Here is a 16170-nt window from a genome sequence, read left to right on the forward strand (position 1 = left end):
ATGTGAGCTTCCTGTAGCATTTCACCTGGGTCTGAGCAGCATTATCATTGACAATAGACTTAAGACACTAATGAAATAGAAATCAATGCAAGTGCAATCAGCTTGGATATTCAAGTCATTCACATATGTATTGCACTTTGAAATCTGCCTGAAACCCGTCACTGAGATGTTTCCAAGGTGGGTGCAGGGTTTGTTGGTTGTATTTTACTTAGCTAAGAGTTAGATACCAGCTCTGAAACACAGAGCTTATGACTGAGTTGGGTCCCACGTGGTTTCAGTGTGGCTGCTCTTCCCAGGTGTTTGGTCTTCTAGTTTTCCCTGTTAATGTTCCACAGTGATATGCAATACAAGAATGGTTTGGGTTGGAAGGGACCTTAAAGCTCATCCGGTTCCAACCCCTTGCCATGGGCAGGGACACCTTCCACTAGAGCAGCTTGCTCTAAGCCCCAGCGGTGTGAGGAGCTGAGGTCACTTACTGATGGAAGGAGTGATGCTGGTTATTGTTCTTTTACTAGCAGAGTCCAGACAGTAGTAAGGTTTCTCCTCAGGCTGTTTTGCACCACGATGACCATGACCATGACCATGCCTGATAGCTCTTCCTGTACCAAACTGCTCTCCTTGCCTACTGTAGAGATCTAACCAAGGTTTTCATCCTCTACCAAGAGTTTTGGTGATCTCTGAGACCTGGTGCTCCTCAGAGCAGCTTTGGGACTGCTTGATGCGTTTCTGTGGACTGAACCATTGGTAGCCCAAGGGGAAAGCAACATTTTACATGGTTTTAGCTGAATATTTGGTCCAGAAAGGACCAAATTGATTATTAAATTACATCAGTGAGCTAAAATACCCAGTGTACCTAGTTAAGCACTTCTGGTAATATTCTGTCCCTGGGAAGTAACATTACTCCAAGGAGCTCGTGTTGCAGTTAATTTGGATGAGTTATAATTTGATTTGGGTTGTTATTTCTGTTCTCTGTCCCATGAGCACAACACTAGAAGTCTAAATCTCTTGTGCAGTGAGGAATAGACAAATAAGAGCTTTTGTCTTTCTCACCACCTCCTCAGACAGTGGTGGCACTTCTGGTTTGGTGGTGAAAGTCTGAGCTGAGCTCTTGGATACGCGGAATGTAGGATTATGCTTGCAATTGGCATTTCTGTAGGTGTTTAAGCTTCCTAAACGCTCATTCAGAGAGCACCAGTTAAAATAACTCCAAAATCGTATTTGCAGCATGATCTTTGTGGTTTTGTGTGAAAATAAAGCACAAACCAGCTTTGTTGCTATGCAATCCATACTCGATACCTTTTTTTAACCTAGAAATGAGTTTGGTTGGGTTATATGTCTCTTTCTGTTCCTTTTTGTACCACGAGCCTGCCATAAATCTGTAGGCTAACTCACAATACAGATCTTTGCCCATCTGTCATCTCTGGAATATAATGTCAGCGCTGCTAAAAAAGCCTTTTTCCACATAAACATCCCCCTCTCCAGAATCAGGAAAAGCAGCCCTTCTCATCTAAAACATACCATTTTGTTTTCAAATTGCCATTTATTTGGCTTGGAAAAGGCCAGGGCTCTCAAAGCAGGAACTGGAGAGGGGAAACATCAGGGACACGCACAGATGCTAAGCCTTTTAGGGGCTGTGAAGCTGGGTGAAGGTCTGACCAGGTCACATAGCTGGGAATGTTTTCTTCTCTAAAAGGCACAGATTCGATTGCCCTCAGCATCACACTGTGATGAACTACTTCTGCTCCCCTGAAAGGGTCTAATGAAGCAGTGGGAGAAGGCTCAGTGCCCAGGACTGCTTTCTCCTGCGGGTCCTGCTGAGCCAAAGCAAGGAGAGGGGAGGAGCAGCAACAGGGCAAATACCTCTGATGGGGCCCACGAAACATTATCTCTTGCAGGCAGCTGCTCAGAGCCTCATGGTGTTCCTATCAACATAGAGCTCCTCACCCATGGCTTGGGGCCCCACGCCAGCAATACATGCTCTCCATGTAGACACATAGCCTCAAGGGCAACCAAACTCATCGTCAGCCCACCTCCACCGGGCCAGGCAGCATGCAGTAGAACAGACAGGCTTAGTAAAGCCATCTACCTGCAATAAATCTGCTTCCTAATATAGCTGCAGGGCTGTGGGATATTTTTATAATGGCTACTCAGGCCTTTTATGAAGGACTGTAGAGAAAACTTTGAGGCATTAGCTTGAGTGTAAACTGGTGCAATTCTGCCTTTGAAGACAGCGGGGAACAATATCCCTGGGAAGGGTGAAGTACCTGCTTCACCTAGCTCGGGCTTTAAACAAGGTACTCAAGGGTGTCAGTGTAAATATCAACACTGTAGGACCCTTCACTGCTGGTAGCTTTAGTAGGAATGTGAGGGTTTAGTAGTCATCACGTGCGTTATCTTAATGTTTTACAAGGGCTCTCCATCAGTAGTGTTGCTATTTTAGCGTCTCTTGTCTTGTGCCTCAAGGAACTCACGTTTACCTTCAGTACACAAGTCTGGATGTAGGATCTCAATGGGAGTAATGGTTGTGTGATAGCTCTAGGCTGGCCAAGGCGAATTCATCCACCTGACTCCCTCTCCATGTCTCTTCAACTCTCTGCCTGGCCATCTTCCAGCCCCTGTGAGAAGTGCCCTGGTCCCAATGGGAGAGGAGTGTGTGCTGCTTTGGGAAGATCCAGACTGCTTCAATTAGTAGCATTAAGGACAGCCCTTGCTCTTGGTATTTCTGCTGGAAGGAGAGTCAGGCATCCCTTTAGTCTACAGTTACCCCAAGAGCAGTGATCAGGATTTGCCAGCCATTAGGTCACAGTAACCAAGACCAAGTGCTCAGTTTGCTTCTGTAGCCTGGTCTGTCTCAAGCGTGTCAGGACCCAGCACCTTCCTTGGGGGGTGTTTTTGCCACTGAGGCACCATGTGCTGTTGGTATCCTCAGTGTATCAGGCTGGCATCGTGGGTACCCACATCTCCTGGGCCACAGCGTGGGGATGGTGTCAGCCGTCATCCGCAGGGTGAACAGGCAAATCCTAAATAGCAGGACCTATTCTGCTGCAAAATGACCACGAAGAATCCTCAGGGGCCATCCCCAGGGAATACCAGCCCGGAGCCCCCTCTGCAGCTGGTGCTTCCTCCACCCCATTCCCTTCTTGGATGTCAGGCATTTGACCTGTCAAAGGACTCACGTTAACCCTATCCCTGACCTTGTGCACTGCTGCTTTTCCCATCCCAGCTGCTGGCTTTAAACTGGGAACCTTTGGTGCAGATAAGTGCTGTTTATATTTAATCTGTGGCACTGTGTGAGCATTAATTAGGATTGCTGATAAGGAATGCAAACCTATTGGCACCCTCCTCGGTGGTTCCAGTGAGGAATGCTGGCATGCTGACAGCTCAGCTGCTGCTCCGTGCGCGGGAAGCACGCGATAGCCAGTGAACATGTTGAGGAAATAGGCAATATTTCAGTGATTCCTAAATGTGGCCACCCCTGTGAGCAGGAATTTGCCATCTTGGCTGCTGTGTGCCAATGATATGGAAATATTAGTTTATCGATGGGCAAAACAAGGGCTGTTCTATTCGTGATGTGGTACTGTGATATTTGGGCAGCCCAAACGCTGTTGGTGGCATGGTAACTACATGAGCAGAGCTTGGACGGTTTGGGATGTGGTCGGCACGTTTGGAGCAGTGGATTACCAGCCACAAAGCACCTGTGTGGTTAAAAATACTCAAGAGAATGGATATGCACTTCTGGAGGTAACCTGAGTCCTGAGAACCATTGAGAGTACTTCATTTATGTCAGTGGCTGCTGTATGGAATGTGGGAGGGAATTTTACAGGGAAGTGGCTGTAGGACCAGGGCTCTCATGAGGAAAAGAGCATCACCAAACCATCAGAACTCAAGATGTCAAATGGGGCCCTCCCAGGTCCTGGTGGCAGCTCTGATGCTGATCCTCAGGCTAGAACCTAGATATTGGTAGGAATTGTGTCAGATTGGGTTTGTTCAACCTGGAGAAGAGAAGGCTCTGGGGAGACCTTAGAGCAGTTCCAGTGCCTAAAAGGGCTGCAGGAAACCTGGAGAGGGGCTTGGGACAAGGTCCTGTAGGGACAGGCCAAGGGGAATGGCTTGAACCTGCCAGAGGGGAGACTGAGCTGAGCTCTTAGGCAGAAGCTCTTCCCTGTGAGGGTGCTGAGGCGCTGGCACAGGGTGCCCTGAGAAGCTGTGGCTGCCCCATCCCTGGCAGTGTTCAAGGCCAGGTTGGACACAGGGGCTTGGAGCAAGCTGCTCCAGTGGAAGGGGTCCCTGCCCATGACAGGGGTTGGAACTGGATGAGCTTTAAGGTCCCTTCCAACCCAAACCAGTCTGATCTGGGTTAGCCTGTGCTCTGTGATGGTCAGATCATGCACCAACAGATCTGGAGAAGGAATATAATAGCCAGGGCTGGCTGCAGCTGTACTGGTTAAGTAGAGACAGGAGGGGGTTTGGTGGTGGTGCAGCTGCTCCCTTGGAATATGACAGGGATCGCTGAAGAGGAGCCAAGAGTTCGGTTGCTTTAATATTCCCCTGATAACCAGGAAAGCCCAGAAAACGGGAAGCTTTGTCCTTTCCTGTCTCATTCAGTGATGGCCTTGAATAGTGAAAACCAACCCCATCCCCAGATCCTATGTAATGAACTTACATAAATGAATACAGTTGGTCAGTCCCACAGATTAACTCCTGGTGGTAGAAAGGGTTTCTCCCCTCCTTTATGACTTGGTTCTCTCGATCCAGTTGAACATTCCCTTACACTGCATCAGGAGCAGATCACCTCAGTTCTTTCTTCGCTGCAAAGAAACAACTGCAGCACTTGCAGTCTCACTCTTACAGACCTTCCCTGGTGCCCTTCTCCCTTCCCCTTCTGCCTCTGCTGTGTCCCTTTTGACAAGCAGTGACCAGAAGCACACACTGTGGTCCAGATTGGGGATTACTGCTGCGCCTAATAGGATTAGAAGATTGTCAGCACTAATCCTTATCCTGTTCTTTAGGCAGACTAACCTTTTACTTAGATGTTTGCCTCCTCTTGCACAATTAGTTGACTCCTCAGTGATTTCTCTACAGCTGCTGTTTTGTCCTTTTGCAAGGCCATTATAATGGATGCAGACCTCCATGGGGCTGGAACTGGGTGATTTTAGGGTTCTTTCCAACCCAAACCACCCTGTGATTCTGTGGTGAGGCAGAGTCTACACGAAAGAGGCTGGGAAGGAGACTTAGACAAGGAATGGCTTAGTGGCTTGGGCAGAGAATCAGCCTTGGGTTTGTGTATTGCATGCAGAAGGAATGATCTGGCAACAGTCAGAGCATGGGGATGAAGGAAGGCAGGAATCAATGGGAACTGATTACATAGGACGCTTGGATGAAGGGGAAGAGAGAAGCATTGTCCTCAGTAGGGAGAGGAGCTGTAAGAAGAGATAGGATTAAGATAGATGTTTGAATTAAATCAATTGTATGCAAAACAGTAACTTCAGGAGGTGTTTTGGAGCAGGCCTATGTGCAGGTGTTTGCCTCCAACCCCTGAAAATTCTTCACAGAAGTGCCTAAACATCTTTTGTCTTTCATTTGTAGGCAGTACCCAGAGGTTAAGGGACTTCAGGCCACATAATAAGCCCCAGCAGTGACAAGACTGGAATCCAGCATTCCTTGAACTGTTTTCATTGTGGTAAAGCACAGCAGTGATAAATGCCCATATATGAACACAGCACTGCAGGGCAGATGAGTGAAACCCTCAGTCTCCAATTTAGGGAGAACACATCACCTTATTTACTGCCTCTTGCTCCACAGATGCAAAATCACTGCACGGTTTCATACCCTCACCGGGTTCTGTTCCAAGCACTTATTGTCTGCGACTAATCCTTTTCCAGGGAGCCTGTAAACTGTTTGCTCCTTCAGGATCCAGTTGCTTTCTGTTACTGGAACAAACTGAGGAAATGAATATCAATCACTCAGTGACTCTGCAGGAAATAAAAGCGTGAGATAGCAGCCAAGCCAAGGAGGAAGGACAGAAACGCGGTACTTATAAGGAGAGCCAAAAATGTTATTCGTGTGCTTGCTGAATATTATAGAGCCTTCTTCCTTTTGTGAGCTCTGCCTCCTTTGGATTAGGTCCTGCTCCCACTGATCTCAGAGGGGATATTTGCTAGTGGCTTCAGTGAGAACAGGATCAAGCTATTCCCTGTCTGTTCTTCCTCGCCTTCACCAGTGGTGCTGTTAAGATACAACAAGGGACAAAAATGCTCTTGGCTTCCCAGAATGTGAGCATTTGGATCTAATCCTTGCATACAGCACAGTGAAATGGGTTCAGAGCTGCCTGCTTCCAGCAAAGCTTTTTGAAGCCAGTGTGAAGCCTCAGTAAAACACTGACTCTCCTCACTCAGTAAGTGCTTTACTGCAGTCTGCACCGTGCTTCAGGTTCTCTAAGCTATGCTACAGTAAGCATGATGGAGCGCAGGTCACTGCTATGGAAATAGGGATGTGTGCTGGCTCGCCCCAGGCTTCCACAAATCCCTTCTCCAGCTCTGGGAAGCACGAGGTACACCATAGCCCAGGGTGTTAATATTTAATGTCTTAGGCACATAATGGACCCAGCTGTAATTATGAGTCCCACAGCACGCAATTGCAAAAGATGACTGCGGATCCATGAGGCTCCACCATTAGGGATTGAAACGTTGATCATTTCCATTCCCAAGAGCTGCAAATCCAGATGTATGAGTTTAAAGCAGAAGCTTCCATGGAAAGGTTGGGAGCCTATAAACATTCCCCTGCAGTCTATTACATCTAGACTTTGCAGCATCATCCTGCTGCGTTGAATAAAAGTGACTGAACCCTGGGCAGGGCAGAGTGGTTTTGACAAGCCTATGCTCATGTCCAGAATAATCCAAGTGAATAAGCATTTAGGCAGTGATGCAGAGAGGAGTTCGTGTAGAAAACCTCCCAGTGTTCTCTTCTCAGTAGTGCTATTTTTAACCTACAGATCCCTATTCCTTTCTTACATGACTCTTGAAGCTGGCAGCATCCCTTTCAGACTTGGAAATGAAAGGAAACTGAAAGAACAGGAAAGCTGGCATTTTTAGGCCCATTGGCACATCTTGGTGGGCAAATTCTCCTCCTTTGAGCCCAAATTGACTTCACCAAACAGGGCAGGGCTTTTCCCTGCAGCAGATTTAATCACAGAATCATTAGGGTTGGAAGGGACCTTTGGAGATCATCTAGTCCAATCCCCCTGCTAAGAGATAAGGCCCCAGCATTCACACCCCTTGTGCCAGCAGAACTTGGATCCTGCTTTATTGTGTTTGCCAGTTCTTAGGGGTATTGAACAGAGGTGGAAGGGAATGTAGAGAGATGATTCTCATTAGGAGCCCCTGTATTCCTGGTTTCACAGGGGGCTGTTTGGAAATCACATGAGGTCGGTGGCCTTTCTTGGTTTGGTTTGGGGTTGGATGTTTTGTTTTGTATGTAATACTAAGGTACAGCTATGGAAACCATTGCAAAAGGGGAGTCAGCCTGAATCCCTGCTCCTCATTCATGTCTCTGGCAATAGTTTATCTGAATTTAGTGAAGCAAAATCATCCCTGTACTGTACTGAGTGCACTCAAGCTTGAATCAAATCCTCGCACTTCTTACAGTGCAACAAACACATTTAACAGACAGGAAAAAGAAATTAAAGGTTTCCCTGTGACAGGAAATCAATCTAATCCATTTGTTGTTTGGTTTTTTCCAGGCTTATATTTGGCACTCTTTACCCCGCATATTATTCCTACAAAGCCGTGAAATCAAAGGACATCAAAGAATACGTGAGTAATGAGGTTTGGGGCTCACTTTGTGAAGGTGTTGCCTGTATACTGGGAAAGCTCATAAACCAGTGCAAGGGGAAGAGTGGCGTGAAGATGGACTGGCACAAGGCTCAAATAAGGAGACTTGGGTTTGTGCTTCTGGCTCCTCTGCTGAGTTGATGTGCTCTTTGACAAATGTATGCTGTTTCTATGGTGTTGTGAGCTAAATATGGTCAACTTAAAAGGTGTTTGGCACGCAGAGCTTTCCTTTTGTTTCTGAAGAGCAGCATAAATCAAAGCCTTTTTAAAAAGCCTTGAAGCTTGAGCTGCTCATTCAAAGCAAGGATCAGAGGAGGAAACTTGAAGCACATAGGACTCAGCCCTCAGATGGAAACATCTTTCTATGTGGAGTGACCTATTTACAGGCAGATCTGGTTGTGCTGCCTCATCCTCTGGCTGAAAGATCTTCCCTGGGCCCAGTTTGTAAAGGCATATGGGGCTACCAAGGGAAAGTGCGATGTGGGAGAATCAAACCCACCTGGATGCTGTTGGTCTCCTGTTGGGTTTGTAGTGCCCCTCACAACCTGAGTTCTGTTACACTGAACCTGACTCAGCCTCCAGGTCTTGACTCTTCCATCCTCTCAAGATCCCAAGGATAACAAGCCCATTTTCTCCTCTGGCTAACAGCACAGATGGGTATCCCTTGAAGTCCTTGCACCAGCTCAAACAGGGACTCACTGTGACCGCTGAGATTTTCCCTTTCTCTCAATACCCTCCTTCAGTTAATGGTTGGGATGTTCTGAGAATCATTAAGTGTTGCAGAACACATCAGATACCTACAGCAAAATGTCCCTGCAGCCCCTGCACAGCTTTGCTGCTCAAGGGTTGCACATCCTTTGCTTGGAAAGGGTGGAGACGTGTGCTGGCATCCCCAAGCAGTGTCTGCCACTGATACTTAATGTTTCCATAGCCCCTTTCTGGAAAGTATTTTGCTGAAGGGTCCAATTCCTGTTGGGAATTCAATTGCAAACGAAGAACTCACACCACACACATGGGGTCATGACTCAAGTGTGAGACCTGCTCTGCACTTACAGTCCTTTCTCAGTTGGGGCAGCACCTCTGTTGGTGTCTGATGAAATAACCCGAAGCAGTGGCACTTTACACTGACCCAGTACAAACCTTCATCTCTTCCTCCGGATGAGATCACTGCCATTGACTAGGAATAGCCATTTTGGTAAATGGTGTTTGAGGCTGATCCGAGCCCTTTCACACCAGGTCTTGGTTTGTGTTGAAGTCTGGCTGGCAGGAATGTCCAACTGAGGCTCTGAGTTATGTGGAAAACACTGACAGAAGTTGCCCTGGGAAGGCAATGTTCTTGGGCATCTGACAGAGCCATTCCACTGCTGTCACACCAAATATACATATAAATAAGTCCCAGGAGAGCAGTTCTATAGCTCTATGTGGTGACAATTCCTCAGGGAATTATTTCAGTACCTGCAGGGAGTGGAGAGAGACTACAGGCACTGTCCCCAGTGCACTGGGGAGGGGATGGAAGAAGCCATTTCAGAGCTGGTGAGATACAGATTTATCGCCACCTCCATCCTTCCTTCCCCAGAGCAGCACTCGGTGTAGGCATCCCCCTTGTACTGCCTTCTTTCCCTTATTCTACTGCAGTTATCCCAGCCTTAGGTAACACTTGGGTCCAATTCTCTGACTGATTTCCATCAGAAGAGTTTAGCTGGGCTTTAAATGCCATTTAGTGACAAAAATCCCCAGATCCCTGAATTACTCAAGACCCTACAGTTTCCCTGACCAACTCACAGCCCCCAAGCACTCTTTCTGTGTCTGTTGCTATCACCACAAAGGAGCTCATCCATAAATCATCCATCAAGCAGTGCACGCCACACTGGAGTTACCATAGTTGAACACTGACAGCACAAAGTGTGTTTTTACTACCAGTATGAGGTGAAATGCTCTCACCCAAGCCCCGGGTGAGGGATTTAAGGTGATTCACTCGCCCTTGTCACTGCAGTGTGCTCAGAGTGTGGATGTGAGGAGGCACCGCCAAGTGATGCGCACTGATTCAATAAGTTGGGGTGAGTTGATTGTGCCCCTGAGCCCTGGATCGTGGGATGGGCAGTTACCTCTTTATATATCCCTGGCTGGTTTCCCCTGTTTGTAGATGTTATGCAAGCAAATACAGTTTGTCCTCATTGCAGTATGGCCAACACCCTAGTGTTCACCTTTGTTAAGATGAGCCAAGTGAGGTTGTTAATGCCCTGTGATAGGGCTGTGATACTAAGGGCAGAGCCAGACTGCTCTTCTTTTCATAAGACCAGTCCTAAAGGCCACAATCTCTTGCTTCCCAAGGACTTGTGTGGAAATCTGATGTGTTATGTGCTGAGGTGGGGCATTTTGCACATCTTCAAGTCCATAGTAACTGTTAAACACACAAGGGGGAGGTGGGAAGAACCAGAACACTTTTTCTGTGGGAGTTACTCTGCACTTGTGCCTCTAAGAGATAGTTCAAGGCCCTTGGGGGAGAATGAACTGACTCTGGTTTTGCTTATCAGGTCAAATGGATGATGTACTGGATCATATTTGCGCTCTTCACGACAGCAGAGACATTCACGGACATCTTTCTATGCTGGTGAGCACCACACGGGAGAGGGTCTTTGCAATGAGCTGGAAAGAGAATGAAGATTGTAAAAGTGAGGTAAAAAAGGGGCACAAAAGGTTCACTGCTTCCTGAACATGGGGTTCGCAGCTTCAGGTGCATAGAGGTGTTTTGTCTGGAGGAGCTGTGCTTCTTTCCTCAGTGCTGCCACAGGGAAAGCAAGAAAGAAGATGGAATTGCTCAGTGAGATCTCATTAGTGCGAAATCATTACAGGAGGTTGTCCCCTGCATGTCAGAGAGGCTGATTGTTGAGTTGGATGCTTGCACACATCATCACCTAAACAACAGCAGCTTTAGCTACAGGTGTAGTTCTAGGCTTACCTGTGTCCTACAGTACATACACAGACTGTAGGGACCAGGTAGATACAGCCCTGAAGCACAGGACTCCGTAGGTTGCTGCATGAGTGGTTGCTCCTGGGATGTTTTCCCATTCCAGCCTAACCAGTCCAGTTCCTGGTTAGGTTTATGGTTTGATGGAGGACAGTGACAGTCCATATTGATGTGAGCTCTGATACCAGTAGAGGATTCCTGGTGACCTCTGTCAGGATAAGAGCACATAAATACCCAATTATCAGCTTCATAGACTCATATCACAGAGTCACAGCATGGTTTGTATTGGAAGGGACCTTAAAGCTCATCCAGCTCCAAGCCCTGCCGTGGGCAGGGACCCCTTCCACTGGAGCAGCTTGCTCCAAGCCCCTGTGTCCAACCTGCCCTTGAACACTGCCAGGGATGGGGCAGCCACAGCTTCTCTGGGCACCCTGTGCCAGCGCCTCAGCACCCTCACAGGGAAGAGTTTAATTCCTTAAATTTGGACGCTCAAGTTTGGAAATGTTTGTTGCTTCATTGCTGGTTTATTACGGCCTTTCTAGTGTTAACTGGTGAGATGAGCAGACTTCAGAATGAGAGTCTAACTGTAATGCATGGCCCTCACCTAAAGCTTGTTCCTGCATAGCAGTGCATGCGTCTAGTGAGTCCTTCAGAGAAAGGGAATGGGGGGTACTTGGCAACATGTCAGATCTGTTTAACAGGGTGTAAAAGACATCATTGTGTCTCTGTCTAATTTACATGCAAATCTACCTCCACTGTGTTCATCTGGAGCTCTGTTTTTGGAGGATGTGTTATGTGGGTCTCAGGAGGAATGACAGAGGGCTCATCCAGCCTGTGAAATCAAGTATGCTGCAGAGATCCTCAGGGAGGTGTTAGACCAACCTGGCACATCCATGCTTGGAGTGGAGCATCCCAGAGGCCCATTGGGCCAGACCTGGGAGCTGTATGGCCCAGCTGGCTCAGTGATGGTGCTGTGCACAGTCTGGGTCCAGCTGCACACCCATCATGGGGCTCTGTGTTGCTCTTGCTTGCCTGCGAAGGGTACCATTTGTTCATCACATGAGGATGCTGTTTGCTGGCCAACCTTGAGCTCTAGGCTTTGTCCTCCAAAAGAGAGTTTGGATCATCTAATCCCAAGAAGTCCTTGGCTTGATGTTACAGCTAAAGCTTGTCCTATTGCCAGTTAGTCTCCTGTGTACTTTACAATGCTACCTGAAAGCCACAGTGTAGATCTGCACCTTTATATTGCATGTTGTTTGGGCAGCAAAGTTTCTTGTATTCCAGTTTCAGGCAGATAAGTGTTATCTTAAAAGCAGAAAGGCAGAGAGATGAAAGGTACATAAGTATATCAATGAAACATTGATTTTCTGGTTTGCTCTTTGCTCCCTCATAATGACTGGGGATGCTATGAAGGCAGCATCTGTGCTCTTTGCCTATAGAGAGGTCCTCTTATCACACAGCAGAGTCTCTTTCAGACCATTAAATAATGGCCCTGATACCCAAGTAAAGCTTTACCCACATGCTAGTTGAGATGTCTGTAAAGGTGAGTGGATGTATTCTGGTCTTTGGACTTTTCAGTAAGCAAAAGCTTCCCTAACCAGACTGGCCAGAACCTTCCTGTGCTGAGCATCTCCAGGGGCAGTGGTTATATTGGGAGTGGACACTAATAGCTCTTTTTCTCTTAGGTTTCCATTCTACTATGAACTCAAAATAGCTTTTGTAGCTTGGCTGCTGTCTCCATACACAAAAGGCTCCAGCCTCCTGTACAGGAAATTTGTTCATCCAACACTGTCTTCAAAAGAAAAGGTAATCACAGGTGCCTGGATGGAGCAGATCTGCAATGTGTTTACTCCAGTCTTCCTGTCACTCATATTCACTGAAGGACTGGGAGTTGCCAGTTCTCTTCCCCTATCAGTTGACCATCTCCTTTGGTTGGTGGTTTTTTTCTTTGTTGAGTATTTCAGTACTGGCATCTGTTCAGCACACTCACACGTATTAACTCATCTTTGTGCACTTGAGACGTTGGGAGTGAGGGGGATAAAAATACCTCCTGAGCTGCCTTGCACGTACTGGCTGGATATAGCCGAGTGCTGTGCTGTGGCTGGGTGTAACAGAGAAACAGGGGCTGGCAGCCAGGGCTCCTTGCCTAAAACATTGTGCAGCACTAAAACAAATAGCCCAGCCTGTCTAAACCAGGCTTAGCAAGCACTATATAGCCTGCTGAAGCAAGGCATGCAGCGCGCTGAGGCCCTGGGTTGAGAAATGTCTTCGGGGGAGGCAATACAGCTTAGATCATTCACCTGGCTAAGAGATTCCTGTGGCTGTGAATGGGACATTGTCAGGGCTTATGGGAATGCATGGGCCAAGAATAGCCATCAGTCACATACCAACATGCAGGCTACAGAGAAGTGAATAACTGTTTCCTGCATTGGCAAGTATGGAAATGAAAGCTCTGTTTAGCCACAGGCAGTGCGTGAGCAGTTGTATCTCAGTCCTGTCCAAGGAGGACAGTGGGGATCGATCCCTTGTCTCTCTGCATCCTGGGAGCTTCTGCTTTTCAAAAGCAGTGCTTGTGCATTTTGAGTTGCCACCTCTTATCTACTCGGAATAGGGAAGGAATCGGTACACAGCCAGCAGCTTCTCATGGCCTCCGATCCCCACTAACCCAGCACATCCAGCACCCAGTACTAGAAGTCATTGTCACCCATTGTCATCCAGACCCCTATGTCTTGAGGGAGGGAAGGTGAGGGCAGGAACTTTCATAACCATTTCACTGTATATCGAGTAGCATGAAATCCAGGAGCTCTGGACCTACCAAGTCTATGGGTATGTTGAAGCTGGCCGCTGCAGTGATGGAAGAGACGACTCAGATACTTCTGAGACCACCAGTCCTGGCTGCAGAGCAGTACAGCTTCATCTGCCCAGTGTTATAATACACTTCTTTACAACTATGGGGCAAGGCAATTTGTCTTTAGAGTCCATAGATTGCAAATGGCTCCTGGTCCATTCTGCCCAGGTCGATGTGTCTGTCTCGTTTCCAAGGCCCACTGATGGTCATTGCACATTGTGCAAGTGTATCCCAACTTTGGATCCCAATCTTCCATTTGCAGAATAACGAGTTCCCAAAGCCTGCAGTGGGAGTTACTGCTCCTCTGCAAACCTTTTGTCTTTGCAAACATTGGCTGTGAGCTTGTCTCCAGCCAAGGTGAAGGAAACCCATGGTATCTACCTCCATAAAAGATGCCATGGCCCTGCCAAGAGTTCAAGGCTTGGAACACTCTGAACTTGCCCTTCCTTTGCCTTATTGTTTGCTTGTTTTGTTGTTTGCTGTGACAGGAGATCGATGACTGCCTTGTCCAGGCCAAAGACCGGAGCTACGATGCCCTCGTCCACTTTGGGAAGCGGGGGCTGAACGTCGCAGCCACGGCAGCCGTCATGGCAGCGTCGAAGGTAAAGGTGCGGGTCAGGATGGTCACACATGAGCATCTCAGCTGCATCCATCACCACCAGCAGCCACACTGTGGAGGGGGAGAGATGGGAAGGGATCCTCTCACTGGTTTTGATCAGGCCTCCCAGTCTCCCATTCACCAGCCACGTAGGAGCCTCTTGGGATGACGACAGTAAGTGTGGTGATGGCCAACCTGCAGGAGTTGGGAATGCAGGATTAAGACTGCACTTACTTAAGTGTCAATACCCAAATGACAGCATTAGGAGTTCTGTTCATCACAACCTGTGCTCTTCCTTTTCACTGGCAAAACAGGAGCGTGCTTCCATGGAAGATTGGTATGTTCACCACACAGTTAGTGCCCTGCCAGGGAAATCTGTTTCTTTTGGTGGGTACCTTCTGTGGTGAAGGGAAAGCCCTCCTGCACCCCAGTTCTTCAGTTCTTATGCTGAATCGTTGGGAAGCCCTGGCTAATGTGAGTACTGACAGAGAGCAGATGTGATCTACGAAGGCTCAAAGTTCATCTGCAAGGCTTACACATAACATACCCAGTATATAATCCTCTGGAGACATGTTTATGTAAGAGTGAATGGGAAGTGGCATTAGTTTTGGAGAAGGATATTGGATGAGTGGTCTCATTTGAGGAGGTGCATCCTGTACTCAGTTCCTGGCTTAGGGCCAGTACCAGAAAATAGCTGTTATCTCTGTTTCCTTGCTTGCATAAAAGCTGCGAGGACTTGATAACTGCATTTTGTGGTCCTGCTGTCTGGCCATGGATTAGCATGGCTCAGGGTAAATGTGCACTGCCACTGTGCCCTTGTGTTCTGGGGGCAAGACTTGTATAAAAGGGTACGGCTTTTGTACAGTCAGATACAACACCTCTTGCAGAAGGATATTAGAAACTTAAGGGCACTTGTATTAGGAAAAATCTGTAAAAGTTATTTTCCTCTTCAAATGCTTTTCATATGACCCCAGGCCCATTATTTTAGTATGTCTTGGCCTTGCCTTCTGTAAAAAACACATCATACGTCCTTAGGAGCCCAAATACCATTAGGTCTATAGAGCATGTTGAATGCAAGGTACTACAGAAGCGGGGTGCCCATGGGGTGTGCCATGCACATGTAGGATCACAAGGATATACCTTTTTCCAAAGAAAACCCCCAAATTGCCTTCCTTTTCCCTGCCAAGCATTGTGCAGCCTGTGTTTATTAGCCATGGCTCAGTTCTTCTCCTGACCTGTTTGCTCCTCAGTGATCAGGCTCTGCTAACCCAGGGACTGGAAGCTAATCCAAACCTGGACCGAACCCTATGTATTGTAAGCCTAACAAAGCAACGTGTGTGTGATGCTTCCATGACACTTAACACTTTTGCTGCTGCTATGTAAGCCCAAAGAAGTCCCTTCATGGACATAAATAGGCCCTGGGAATGCCAGTTTTGCAGCACTGCCTTTGCTCCAAGCCCCTTCCTACGAGGTACTGCAGATTCTTTGTGCTAGAGCTGGTTTTAGGCCAGAGTGAGAAACTGTGTGTGAATCCGGAAGGAACTCTGGCTCCTGTTTGGGTAGATCCTGAATCTGAGATGCTCAGACCCCCAGTGCCAACCTGTTCATCTCACCCTGCCTTCAGCCTGAACAAGCAGTCAGCACCATGGTTCTTCCCACTGTTCTGCTTTTCTGATGTTCTCCACAACCTCACTGCCTTGGAATGGGGCTCCAGTGGCAATGGGAAGCTGAGTAGAAGGGAGAAGAGTCTCCAGGGTACAAGGAAGGCATTGTTTTGTATGAATGAAGCTCCCCATTCAGTGGTGGAAGAAAGCAACGCTATGACTTGTGTGGTATTGTTGTGTGGCACATCTGCCAGCCTCAACTGAGAGATATTGCACCCTGTGAATGGACCAGAGGAGTCTTCCCTGGCCACTGCTTTGGGGAG

At 47.6% G+C, this 16170-nt stretch overlaps 1 protein-coding gene across 4 annotated transcripts in view; it reads left to right on the forward strand.

The window, feature by feature from the left end:
* Window positions 1-16170, forward strand: part of REEP1 (receptor accessory protein 1) — a 66746-nt gene that overhangs the window by 19724 nt on the left and 30852 nt on the right. For all 4 annotated transcript variants that reach the window (XM_061359754.1, XM_061359755.1, XM_061359757.1 and 1 more), the window contains exons 2-5: window positions 7739-7811; window positions 10364-10440; window positions 12483-12603; window positions 14134-14247. In XM_061359754.1, the coding sequence (XP_061215738.1) occupies window positions 7739-7811; window positions 10364-10440; window positions 12483-12603; window positions 14134-14247 (385 nt within the window). The remainder of the gene's footprint in view (window positions 1-7738; window positions 7812-10363; window positions 10441-12482; window positions 12604-14133; window positions 14248-16170) is intronic.

Source organism: Neopsephotus bourkii, unplaced genomic scaffold (genome assembly GCF_033783945.1).
Source record: "Neopsephotus bourkii isolate Nb327-2 ecotype Australia unplaced genomic scaffold, CSIRO-AGI_Nbou_v1 NB_994, whole genome shotgun sequence".
NCBI classification, from domain to species: Eukaryota; Metazoa; Chordata; class Aves; order Psittaciformes; family Psittacidae; genus Neopsephotus; species Neopsephotus bourkii.